Genomic DNA, 13,166 nt, shown 5'->3' on the forward strand with positions numbered 1-13,166 from the left:
AAAGCAGAGAGCCAAAATGGTGCCTTTGCTTCTAAATACCACATTCAACACTAGCGCTGCACAGACAGAAGGTCCTCACATGTGGCACAAAAACGACAATTTAGGCCTCAACAGGCCTCCACTAAAACCTCATCCACTTCACTTTACTGGCATCGGTCACTGTACAGGTGTTGCTGTGTTTCATCTCCAGTTACTTTGACCCAGTGACATAGAGTTTTATTCTTAGAGCTTATGTCAATTTTAAGGTTAGGAGGAGGAGGCTTGGTGTTTGAGAGGTAAGAGTTTAATGATACAGGGCTTAACGTTGAGTATGTAAAGTGAGTGCTGAATAGGTTCTCAATCCGGTTATTGTTGTAAAATTAGTGATGCAATTTCATCACTGACTGGGTGTGCGGGATAATGAGGCATGCTTGATGTATTTCCTCAGAAAAAAAAAAAATAATTGGCCAAGAGAGGACATGTGACAGGAGGAACGGGTGTGACCAGTGCTAGAAAAGAGCATTATAAGTTATATATTGTGATTGTTGTTTAGTATTTTTTATAATGACGCTGTCAGTGGAATTCTACTGAAAGGATGAATAGAGGTTAGCAGAAACGCAACATTTTGAAAGGCTTTGATGGTAGGGACCACTGATTCATGATGTGGCTAGATATTATGACAAACCCCAAACACACTTAAATGAACAACATCTTCTAGCTGGCCCGGAACGCACCATGGAAGAGGTGCTGGTGATCAGAGGCTTTACAGCTCAACAACTTCATTCTAAGCAAACCAAATAAATTTAGTTGTAATAATAAAAATTGTTGAATTCTCTACACTTCAGTCCTAAGTAGTGTTTTCGGTGATTTAAAAAAAAATATATATATATATATTTTAGCAAAAATTTATCAAGGAGGATTTTATTTTGAAAGTCTGTTTTTTTCCAAAAACAAAAAAAGAACAAGTTCATTCGTGTCAGCTTAGTTTTCGCCACTGAAACATGCTCTACTTCTTTTCCGTAGACTTTAGTTTCAAACAAAGGGCTTGCAGGGGTTAGTCGTCTTATTTTGACAGTTCAAACAGGAATTGCCAGTGTACAGTTACACATTTGACACACTTTTGAACTTCAGTAGTAGTATGAGGGTACGTGGTGCTTTAACCAGGAGTTATTTTCTCAGGTAGTGATCAGCTTTCGGCTTGACAAAAAGGAGCGGACCGCTATCGAGGAGAGCAGCCGGACACGCAGCATGCTTCCCCGCAGGCAGGACTACGGGGCGCGCAGCGGCTCGGTCATAAACTTTAGGACGACCGTGAGCCCGGGCTCGGTCCGCCGCAGCGCCGCGGTGCTGCCGTCCGTGCTGACGTTCCTGGTGATCGTAGCATCCGGAGGCCTGCTGCTCATGATAGAGAAAGGAATGCTGAACAGTATGGAGACGCCTTCACCGCGGGGTAGCCAGGCCAGGCGGCTGGACTTCATCAGGCAGGCTGGGAAACACAGCCCGGATAGCGCCGACGTGGAGTCCCAGGTAAAATACTGGACCGCACCAAATAACGTAGCCGGCGGGGAAACCTCGTGCTTTGTGTATTGAAAAGTATTTCGGAACAGTTGTGGATTATAGTAGGCTTAAGTCTTTAGGGGCCTCAAGGGTCGGCCAAGGGTTACTTTCAGTGTGACTTTTGTAAAAGACGTCGTTTGTTATTTTTCCCTCAGATTAACATTGAATCCACAGATTTGGTTGATGGATCAAATGTCATTTATGTGGCACTACCCCCCCCCCCCACACTTTTTTTTTTCTTTTTTAAAGGAATACGTGCCACGATACACAGATCAGACAGAACATTATGGCCGCTGACAGGAGAAGTAAATAACATTCACCATCTTGTGTCAATTCACTGTTCTGCTGGGAAAGTTTTGGACGTGGAATTAGCGTGGGAGTTACTTACACATGTACCAGCCCCAGAGCAGACCAGACCAGGCACGCCCACCCCACAGCAATGATACTCCTTGATGGCAGAAAAAGAAAAACAGGAACATCAGGAACATCTTAAAAAAAAAAAAAGAAAGAAAAGAAAAAAGAAAGAAAGAAAACGACGTGAAAACAGCAGCAAGTGTTGACTTGGCCTCCAGATTCCCAAGATCCCAAACTCATTATGTATCTGTGGGATGATCCACAGAGGACCCTCCCCTCAACCCACAGGACCCGAAGTCCCCCACTAACATCATCCTGTTGCCAGACACCACAGGAAACCATCACAACTGTATTAGAGGCACAAGGGAGACGTACACACTATTAGGAATGTGGTTATAATGTTGTGGCTGATTGGTGTATATTACCTTTACATTATTACCTTTAAATAAATATACACAGCCAGTTGAGTACAGCAGATTCATAAAGTTGAATGGTCCACACAGAGGCTGAGACGTCTGGATCTTTAATGTATGGGTCAGTGTTCCAATTGTGCACATTGATAGAGTCTCTCCACTGGACCTTCTCTACTTGGTAAATGCCTGCTTGTTTCAAACTCGACTCTTCCAGCTTGTATGTCAACAAGAAGTACTAAAGAGTACTAAAGAAAGGCAGCTGGACTGGTAGACTGTCTTGAAGATGTTTCACCACTCATCCAAGTAGCTTCTTCAGTTAGAGAGTATTTGGAGCATCTATGAGAGTCAACCTGAAACTCACATGACTAAGGTCTTTAATGACCAGATACTTATTAAAGGAAGCTACTTGGATGAGCAGAGAAACGTCTTCAAGAAACCCAACAGCTCAGTTGCCTTCATTGCAGCTTTGTGACTGGGGTAAACCATGACCTGGATGACTGAGAACCTTCACAGACGTGTGGTTGAATGAATCTTCTGTTCTCTGGTTTTTGGGTTCACAGATCCTCCAGGAGATCCGTAACAGGACCATAAAGACCGTGTGCAGCCAGAAGAACATGCCCCACAGCATCTGGTCCCTGAGCCCCCTGCAGAGGAAGACGCTGCTGCAGCACATCCTGGTGAACGACGAGTACCACTTCCTCTACTGCTACGTCCCTAAAGTGGCCTGCTCCAACTGGAAGAGGGTCCTCAAGGTCCTGAGTGGGGCCCTGGAGAACGTGGACGTCAGCATCAAGATGGACCACCGCAGCGACCTGCTCTTTTTGTCCTCCCTGAAGCCCGAGGAGATCCGCTACCGCCTCAAGCACTACTTCAAGTTCATGTTTGTGCGGGAGCCCATGGAGCGTCTGCTTTCCGCATACAGGAACAAGTTCGGAGAGATCCAGTCCTACCAGAAAAAGTATGGCGTGGAGATCATAAAGCGGTACCGAAAGGGACACGCCAAGGACGCATCCGTAACGGGAGACGACGTGACCTTCGCAGAGTTTGTCCGCTACCTGCTGGATGAGGACGCGGAGCGCATGAACGAGCACTGGATGCCCGTGTACAACTTGTGCCAGCCGTGCGCCGTTCCGTACGATTTCATTGGGTCCTACGAGAACCTTGAAAGAGACGCAGAGTTTGTGCTCGAGCGCATTGGAGCGCCTCCTTATGTCCACTTCCCAGAGAGGCAAACGTGGTACAAGCCGGTCACCGTGGAGACATTACACTATTACTTGTGCAGCTTACCGCAGAAGCTGCTCAGGGAACTGCTGCCCAAGTACATTCTAGACTTTTCTCTATTTACATATCCCCTCCCAAACACAACCACTGCACACTGCCGGCATTAAAGTTGCAATGTTTTATAGTTGTGAAATTATTTTTATAGAGAATCATTTGTACTATTTTTATTCCTAGGAAACAAACAGTATTTGGAGAGCTGTTACACATTTTTACTTGAGATGTCTGCAAAATGCTCATTACAGAGAAAGACACTTGAGTTTAAAACCACTAAAGCTTGAACTCATTATCGTTATGTTGTTTTGACTGTTACAGTAAATGAACCAACTCAGTATCTAACGACGAAAGTGTTACGTTGTAAGACCAAAGTGTGTTTTGTTTCTTCATGTTCGTTTAATGGCTGTAACACAGGCATTTAAAAAGCGGGTTGAGGGTTTCAAGTCAAGGTGGATATTCTTCCGTTAAGTCTCTCACTCCCAGTTACTAAAACCAAAAATGAACGTTTGGCGGAGCGCACATTTGCCGTTTCTGGTTTATGTATGGCTTTATTCATTGAATAATTTAATAATTTAAACATCGTAAAAAAAACATATTAAACATAATACACAAAACATTTCTCGACACACGTGTAATTGTTCACACGTGAGCTAACTCACCGAGCTGAATCCTGTTTGTACGAGTGGCTGGTCGACGTACTGACAGGGCGTAACTAAGGTTTAATGAGAAGTTGGACATTTAGATAGAAAAATAAATTGTTCAAATGGACGGTCATTTGATTTAGTTGGGCATTTTTCCATCCCGACTACCTCTGCATGGACGGAACAATAAAATGGCACGAGGTCACGCTACGGGCTAAGTCATGTCGAGGTTTGTGGAGACCTTCACAATTCGTGTCCAGATTCGGTTCTTCAAGCTTCTAGTGGTTTTTTAACTCACTCATCAGCGCCTTCATTTGTCTTTAATCCTTGAAGCTCACACTCCTGAAAAGAGAGGGGAGAGAGGCTTTAAAGAGTCATTTTTGTCTTTTAGCGTAGTAGACTATTTAAAAGGGACCATATATTTTAATGAATGAACATAGTCTCACTGTCTTCGTGTCCGAAGTCTTACTTGTCTGCTGACTTGTCAGTGGAGCGGTCGAGGCTTCGGAGGATGGAGCGTTCTGGGGAGATCTGATGAATGCTGCCAGAGGAACTGAGCGGCGAAGAGCTCCGCAACGACGAGAAAGACAAACCCTGTCTGCGCATCTCCTGAACGGCTCTTTCTCTGAGGACACAGAGGCAGTGGGACAGGCTCAAAATGTGCAGTGAATGAATCCCCCCTGTCTTGTTACATCCCAATACATGTGGCTACATGCTTTTTTTTGTTTTTTTTTCTGCCAAGTACCTAAATAAATGTAAAATGTGGTTTCAGCTTAAATATTTGTATGTTTTCTTGATCTGGGTTTGGACTGTTTGACAATTTAACCCAACACTTGATTCTGGCTTAAAAATGATCAGAATGCTGATTATAAAAGTGTTTTTCAGTGAACTGGGACACTTTGAACAATGCCTCCATCTCTGTTAAGTCAAATCCAAGTTATAAAGTAGATTATGTTGAGGAATAAGCTGCTTTGTAAACACTGCTATTGCATCAACTCTGCCACTGTTATTGAGACATGACTGATACAAAAGTTGTGATACACAAAATCCCACACTGGTAACAAAGAAATTGGCTTCTTCAGTTTGAAGTTCAGCATCCATGGAGGAAAAAACAAAAACAAAAAATGGTGCAGGAACCGGAGATGGAGTTATGTGAAGCTCACCGTTCAAAGCGCTCAGTGGTCAGTTGTCTTTTCAGGACATCCATCTCTGTCTGCAGCTGAGACACTTTGCCACGGAGCTGGGACACCTCCCTGACATGCTCTGCACTTTATAGACACACACAATTATTCAACACCCTTTTTAAAAGAAGTGACACCGTGCTCTGCATAAACCATTAACTAATGGGTTCATTTACGTTTTGCTGTCGGCCAGGGTGAGCCTGTCGCGTAGGACTTTGAGCTCCGACTCCCTCTCGCTCACTGTCAGATGAGTTTGGAACTCCTTGTGTCGATTGGTGGAGAGAAGCGTCTCGAGGTTACGCACGGTCAGCCTCTCGCTGGCTAGTTGCTTCTTAAGAAGTTCAGCTTCCGACCGAACATCCTCCAGTTCTCCAGTGACCTAAACCAGAGAGCAGAGAGAATGATAAAAAAAATGCTCACGTAGCTGTGTGCACGCTCTGTGGAATGCGACCAGTGCCAAGACTGAAAGAAGTTGGTTTAAAAATAAGTCAAAACAGCTGCAGGCCTCACCCTCTCGAGGTCCATGCTTTTGGAGGTAAGCTGACGTGCGGTGAGCTCCTTGCCAGAGTCCAGCTTGACACAAAGCTCCCTGACAGAAGCCAGGTCCGAGAGGAGGGCGGCCTTCTCCTCCTGTGCTTTGTGCAGCTCCTCCTCTAGTCGGGACATCCCCCGCACCAGGGAGGATACTTGGGCCTCGTAAGCTTGCAGGGCCTGAATGTGCTTGGAGAAACAGCAGGGCGAAAGGTGAAACCCAAGAATAGTTACTCAGTAATGTCCGCAGATTTTTCCCATCCCGTGTCTCACCTGCTGGATTTCTCTCTCCTGGTTTCCAACGGTATCTCGGAGGCGTCTACGCTCTGAGTCTGAGGAGAGCAGCTCCAGACGGATGGAGTTATTGAGGCCTTCAGCCTGCTGCAACTTCTGCTCCCGCTCCTCCACCTCAGAGTGGGCCATCCTGAAGCGCTCCAGCAAATTCCTGTTCTCCTGCTCCTGTGGGTCAACAATCAGAATAGGGTTTCTTCAGGGTGCCCGGGTATTTCTGATATATAGTATATATAGTTGTAGTAATATGTGGTCCTCTCTTGCCTTTGTGGCCATCAGTTTTTCAATTCTGGACACTTCAGAAATGTAAGAGTGGACCCTCAGCTTCAGCTCGTCCTTCTCATGCAAAGCCTCCTCCATTTCCACATGTACAGTCTGGACAAAAAGACAAAAGAAGAGTTAGTTCTCTTTTTAATTCTGTGATTTTCCTTGAACAGGACAAAAGAAACGGTAACTGATTGTTGAGTTCTTACTTGGTTCTCTCTGGTCATCGTGGCCAGGTCATCTTGCAGCCTCCTGTTCTCTCTGATTGTGATTTCTTTGTCTCTCCTGAGTCCGACCAGCTCCTCCTGTGTCGCGTCCAGCTGTCTCCTCAGACTGGCTATCTCCCGCTCGCGGCTGTTTACAGCTCCTTGCAGTTGGCTGAAAGGAAATGACCACGTGACAACATGTCTATTAGTTCTTTAAGAGGAAGAGATGACTCATTGTACAGGCTTTTTATTGTGACATTTAAGCCGTTTTCAGATCTGGTTATTCAAGTGATCCATTTGTGTCCAACTTAATACACCTATTAAGACATTAAGGTCATCCATCCATCCATCCTGCACAGTACATAACCTGTATATAATATTACACTCGGCCCACATTATGTAGGTGTCAGTTTAAGTCTGAACGGCCCTAAGGTCTTTTAAAATACATTCAGAACTGTCAAAGCATTATACTCACGCTACTGAGGTGTCCATATCTCTGACGGTGAGTCGCATATCTTCAAGGGTCTTTTCCTGTTTAAAGGCCACAGATTTACCCTCATTCTTAAAAGCACAACCGCCTTTAGCTTCATTTTCAAAGTTTAGTAGCACTATAACTCACCCAACAACTACTGCCCTCATATAAACAGGGAATAAACTACTGTACAATTAATGTCTTTTGTATTGTTAGAAGATTTGGTCCCTCATCCCTTACACTGCTCTTGCCTTGGGTTTTTACATCCAGTATGGATAGAAGATAAAATTGCAGAGGTCACTACATTTTCTATGTACATGTTGGCATGTAAATATTTTAAGAGACTTTAAATGTGTGACTATCCTTCAATAAAAGCTTGTCGTGTCTGGGAGGCTTGTTTGAGGTAGCTACCTTCTTGGACAGCTCTTCCTGGACAACAACCAGTTTTTCAGTCTTTTGATCCACGTCATCCTGCAGAGCATCTTTCTCTCTATCCAGGGCAGAGATCGACTTGTGAAGAGCAGCTACTTCCTCTTTGTGCTTGGAGCCGTGCTGACTCAGCTCCCCTGGCAGACAAACCGAAAATTACAAGTAGCCGAGCGGCGCTTGAGAGGAAGGGAGAGAAAGGTGGAAGTACAGCACCAACCTATTCTCTCTTCAAGTTTTTCAATCTGCTCGTGGGCAGCGTGCAGCTCATTCATCTTCACAGACAGCCTGTGCTGGGTATCAGACAGCGACTGCTCCATCTGCTCCTGTAGCAACCTGACGGACAGACAGTGAAAAGTCTATCAGCAATCCATCGGTCATATTTGTTTTCAGAAAAGCTCTGCAGTGGAAGAGGACATGGGAGATGTGCACATCACTGCTTTATAGCTTTTTTCAAACCTCAGGGCATTAGATTGAGCTCTCTGCTGTGCGACCTCCTCTGCATTGTGGACCAGAACAGTAGACCGAGCCTTCAGCTCCTCTTCTACCGCTTCCCTGCTCTCCTTCAGTAGACACACCTGAGCCCGCAGGTCCAGCCTCTCCCGCTCCAGCTACACCACGAAGCCACATGGAAACACAGAAAGAGGACCCCATTAGGAACAACGTTAAGAGTAGAGGACTTTACAAAATGAGTTTTCGCTCATTAGCAGAGCTGGGTAGGGGAAAATATTTGAACAGGCTCATTGAATTATCGATCGCACTCACGCTCTTCACTGCGTTTTCGAGGTCAAGAATCCTCCTCTCCTCTCCTTGTCTCTCTGTGACAGCAGATGTCTGGGCAACCTGTAAATGCATATAACATAAGACTGTGCATCCAAACTCTGTTGTAAAACTTGTTTAGAAGGCCAAGTAGTGTCTGAGTTAATGAGGGGGCTGATTCAAGTAGCACTACTTTTCATAATCAACTCATGTAAAGGTTCAATTGTGATCATTTCCTCTATAAAACACTCCCAAATAAAAATAGGGAGTGTTTTCTAAGTCCTTTTTTGATGTTTCTGTTTAGAAAAATGACTCTCGAGACTCAAATTAACACTGATCAACTCCTGTCAAAATTACCTAATTCATTTACCAAACATGTCAGCTTTGTAATTTTGCAATTTCAACACTCCTTAAACATCTCAAGACACTGCCTGAAATTACATAGATTTCTACTAATGGCAACACACTAATCAAATTGATCTACAGGCGGCAGTAACACACACAAAAAGAAAAGCAGCAATGCTCCAGTAAGAAGGGAGGTAAACATGGATGTAAACAAAGCATGGTACCTGCAATAAAAATGGCTTTGGACGATTATTTTTGAATGAGTAACACTGCATACTTGCAGTTAGGATCCTAAAGAACAGGGGTGCACCTGAATCATGAAAGGCGTTACTCTCGGACTGACCTTTAGCCTCTCCATCAGTGTGTCTCTTTCAGTGCCCAGTTGTTCAAGTTTTACTTCTGCCCGTTTCAGCTCCTCCTGCAGTTTCATGACGTCAGCTGACATATCTAAGCTGTGGGCCAGCTTTAGGTCGTCTTGAGCCTGAATGAATGAACGTTTTCAGAATTGGAAAAGACTGTTGTTGTTGTTTTCTTTAGGTTCATATATATATATATATATATATATATATATATGTCATTTAAACTTACTTGTCTAAACAGGGCTTTGAAATGTTCTCTCTCAGCGCTGAGAGCCTTCACATCGTTTTGAATGTCCACCATGTGCTTCTCAAAGTCCAGCAGAGCAGCCTGCAGCTCGTCTCTTTCCTTAATTAAATGAGCCAGTTCTGCCTCTGGAACACCTCCCTAAAAATGTGAAGCTGTCATACTGCACATAGTCCACATTCATTTTAAGAAAAATGTACCTTTTTTGTGTTTAATCTCTTACCCTGATTACTTTGGACCTTGGACTCCTGCCTCTGGTTGGACTGCGACTGGGGCTTAAATCCAGACCAGCTACTCCTCTGATTCTTTTGTAGCGTTCTGCCTCTAGGCGATAATAATCCCTCTCCTCCTCTAGACTCTTGACAAACGCATCCAGACGAGATGGAGAGCGTTCCCTCCCACAAACACCATATTTGGTACGCATGGTCTCCAACTCCAGCACCAGGTCTTTCTCTAAGAAAACAGAAACAAGTCAGTAACACAATAATGTGAATGATGCAAAACTAACACAAAAATACATTTCAACAGTTGAGACGCACAAAATTACATCTTACCAGCTGCCATTAATTTTTCTACTTTGTCCTGCAGTCGGATTTTCTCATTCTCCAGGAAGTTGACCAGTCCTTCCATCTTCTCATTCTGCTCTTTGAGCTCTACCAGCTGATCGCTAAGGCGGTCTTTTTCATAGTCACCTTCTGACTGCTCCTGAATTTAGCAATTTCAAGCAACAGTGGTGTATAAGAACTTAACATAAAACAAAAAAATGGATTAAGAATCTAACTGTGACATTATATGTACTGTGCGCACCCTTCTTGTTTTTGTGATAATATCCTCCAAGTCTTCAATTATTTTCTGCTGCCTCTGAATTTCTTTCTGTTGAGAAAACATCGTAGCTTTTGAGCATTTTTTTTTTTTTTTGAGTGTGCTAAGTCACTCTTCTATCCATTAATACTCGGTGGTTCTGTAAACGCATCTTCATATTCTTACTTTAGTTTCTTGTAGCTCCATGTCAGCGGTTTCCAACACTCGCTCCTTGTCCATCTCCAGCCTCATTGCGAGGTCGTCTATGTGCGTCAGCTCTTCACACAGCTCCAGGTTCTTTAAAGACAGATTGGCTACTTCATTGGAGGCATCCTCCTTCTTCTGCTGCAGTCCCTCTATCTTATCCTCCAGTGTCCTGTTTGTCTCCTGTAGGTACTCAATCTGATCAACATAAAGACACAGATTTCAGTCCAAGGATTCATTCAAACCCCTCATCTTCCAGAGAAATGATTTTGTTTCCTATAAATATTCCATGTGCAGTGACAGCTTTGCTTGCCTGAAGGTTGAGATGAGCGATGAGTTTCTCGTTGCTGATGTTCTGAGCTTCCAGGGAAATTACATCGTGAGGTCGTCCTCCATTAAGACTACGATTGAGACGTGCGATCTCTTTGTCCCTCTCCTCCACCTAATTGAAATATAAATAATTAAAGCAACCCCTCATTTTCATTTTATGAACTTGTTTACCATCCCACAACATCACACGATTCCATTGAACTTACCTGAGTGTTTAAATGCTGTATACATCGCTGAGCATTTTCCAGGTCCAGTTTGACTTTGATGATGTCTTCCTGTAACTCATGAATTCTACAAAAACACAGCGAGTCACAGGAGATGATGTAAACAGAAGCATCAACACATACATCAGTCACAACATTAAAACCATTATCAGGTGAAGTGAATAACACTGACGATCTTATCACGATTTGACCTGGGTCTTGGCATTTATGTATACAATACTTTGATATATCACACCACCTCAACACCATTGCAAAAGCAAAGAAGTATTACATTGCATCCTGCAAAGTGTTTCCCAATTAACACGACCATCCATATGATGCAAAGATTCATCAGACCGGGACACCTGCTTCCATTGCATTAATGTCCAGCTCTGACACTCAAATGTCCATTGTAGGAGCTGTCAGCAATGGACAGGGGTCGGCATGGACACCCTGACTGAAAGACCCTGTAGCTGGTTCCTGCTTTTCCATCCTTGGACTACTTTTGATACTTAAAAACTGAAAACCAGGAACACCACAAAGAGCTGCAGTCCTCTAGCCATCACAATTATTTGGTCACTCAAATCCTTCCACTTGCCAATTGTTCCTGCTTCTAACACATCAACTTCCGAGCACCAAACATTTACTTGATGCCTCATATGTACCATCCACTGACAGGTGACGTGATGATAAGAGTGGTCTGAGTGGTCACAATATCATGGCTGACTGGACTATACCAACCAACTCTCAAGACAAACCTTCCATCTGCCAGCTGCAGCAGATCGGCTATGTACGGATCGTCGGGCTGCAGCACAGGATAGGCTGAAGTAGAAGAGGGAGGTACGAGCTCATCAATCTGCATTCTCTGCCGTCTGAAAGGAATACTGCGCTTTTTCCCACCTGTGGAAAGTAAAGACCGATTTTAAACTTCCCTTTGAATGTGAGCACAGCTGGGTTCACACCATCTGCCGTTACCTGGCGTCTGCACAACAGCTTGCATGTTCTTCTCCTGCAGCTGCTGGATGCGCTCGGCCTTAGCCTTGCTTTCCTTCTCCAGGCAGCGGACCTTGTGCACATACTGATTATTTAAAAACTTCAGATCTGACGTCTCGTGGTCCAGTTTCCTGACGTGGGCCTTCAGCTCTGGAACCAGATGGGATTCGTGGGGTTAACAACACAATATTTTGTGTATGCAGGTGATGGATGTCGGGTTTCAGGAAGGAAGGGGGTCTACCTCTGGAGACACGCTCCTTCTCCTCCTTCAGCTTTAGCAGCTCCAGGTGCAGCTCGTTGTTTTCCCTCACCACCCGGGCATTTTCTGTCCTATACGGCTCGAGGAGAGCATCAAAGTTTCGGCTTTCTTTCTCGGTCTTCCCTGCGGACAGCTTGGCATTGCGGAGGCTTTCAGTCGTGTGGACCAGGTCACTGTGACACAGAGGAAGACGTGATTGGAAAACATCTGACCATCAGGGACGGACGGACTGACTGACTGACTGACTGGCAGGAAGGCAGGGGCAGTAAAACACAAGCTTCACCTGAAGAGTTTCTCCACCAGTGGCAGGGACTCTATCCCCAGTGGTTGTCTGTAGCCCAGCTGATCCAGACGTTTCCGCAAGTTGACGAATTTCCTCTCTGCGCTGCTGGTCATGGCTGTGATGTGGTGCGGAAGCTACCACGGCACAACAAAACACAGGCTATATTAATTAGCAGGGCAGCTAGTTCGGAAGACGCGTAGAAACTCGCTAAATGTGCAATCTGGGTCATTGTAAGACGTGCACTGGAGGTTAAAGCCATGTATTTGGTGTTAGCTAATGTTATGTAGCCACCTTACCGTTAAGTAGGGGAGCTAATAAGCCGACATTAGCATTTTATGTGGGTTAATAACAATTTACCAACGGTTGTTAGCATTATCCTGCTAGTCAGCGTAATTTGACCATCGTTAACCACGTCGCTAGCATTAAATCTCAGAAGTGTCCAACTTTTACCTTACGTCCGTGCAGCACACCGCTTTCCTCACGGCTAACGCCAGCTACTACACCGTCAGTGTTATTCTACATCACCGACGTAAACGTCTCGTCTGTCGGACCGACTACTTGTACTGCCCTCATTATAATATTAGATGCATTTCTTCGTTATAGCCAGATAATCATTGACTCTTTTGGTTGACATGTTTCCGCGGTAAAGGGGTTTGAAAAGAGCGCCGATGGATGGTCTCCGGTTTGGATTCGTCACCATGGAAGTCAGAGAGGCTCGGTGGAGGGGCGGCGTGTTTAGTGAACCGGCGTCGTCCGTTCAGACGGAGGGGTGGAGTCAGCACAGATAGTTCATGTC

The 13,166-nt window shown here is 44.7% G+C and overlaps 2 protein-coding genes across 3 annotated transcripts; one reads left to right on the forward strand and one right to left on the reverse strand.

Annotated features, from left to right (window-relative positions):
* The first annotated feature begins 962 nt into the window (after nucleotides 1-962).
* Nucleotides 963-4,112, forward strand: chst14 (carbohydrate (N-acetylgalactosamine 4-0) sulfotransferase 14). Its single transcript, XM_047586740.1, has 2 exons — nucleotides 963-1,506; nucleotides 2,864-4,112. Exons 1-2 carry the CDS (start codon nucleotides 1,228-1,230, stop codon nucleotides 3,689-3,691), a joined length of 1,107 nt encoding a protein of 368 aa, XP_047442696.1. The 5' UTR covers nucleotides 963-1,227; the 3' UTR covers nucleotides 3,692-4,112.
* cep135 (centrosomal protein 135) lies at nucleotides 4,100-13,091 on the reverse strand. Of its 2 annotated transcripts, none has more exons than XM_047586732.1 (26): nucleotides 12,821-13,091; nucleotides 12,371-12,504; nucleotides 12,070-12,260; nucleotides 11,811-11,978; nucleotides 11,594-11,735; nucleotides 10,839-10,923; nucleotides 10,616-10,744; nucleotides 10,285-10,500; nucleotides 10,105-10,170; nucleotides 9,852-10,002; nucleotides 9,521-9,750; nucleotides 9,283-9,438; nucleotides 9,038-9,175; nucleotides 8,356-8,433; nucleotides 8,050-8,201; nucleotides 7,811-7,926; nucleotides 7,576-7,730; nucleotides 7,168-7,223; nucleotides 6,696-6,864; nucleotides 6,487-6,597; nucleotides 6,205-6,390; nucleotides 5,911-6,120; nucleotides 5,577-5,779; nucleotides 5,383-5,487; nucleotides 4,689-4,844; nucleotides 4,100-4,561 (listed from the first exon to the last, which is right to left on the reverse strand). In XM_047586732.1, the coding sequence occupies exons 2-26, from the start codon at nucleotides 12,481-12,483 to the stop codon at nucleotides 4,540-4,542; spliced, it is 3,504 nt and encodes a 1,167-aa protein (XP_047442688.1). In that variant the 5' UTR covers nucleotides 12,484-12,504; nucleotides 12,821-13,091; the 3' UTR covers nucleotides 4,100-4,539. The 2 variants fall into 2 exon arrangements, with proteins under 2 accessions (XP_047442688.1, XP_047442689.1); XM_047586733.1 differs by having other exon boundaries at nucleotides 4,666-4,844.
* Between the last annotated feature and the right edge of the window lie 75 nt (nucleotides 13,092-13,166).

The sequence above is a fragment of the Mugil cephalus genome, chromosome 6 (assembly GCF_022458985.1).
Source record: "Mugil cephalus isolate CIBA_MC_2020 chromosome 6, CIBA_Mcephalus_1.1, whole genome shotgun sequence".
In the NCBI taxonomy this organism is placed as follows: domain Eukaryota; kingdom Metazoa; phylum Chordata; class Actinopteri; order Mugiliformes; family Mugilidae; genus Mugil; species Mugil cephalus.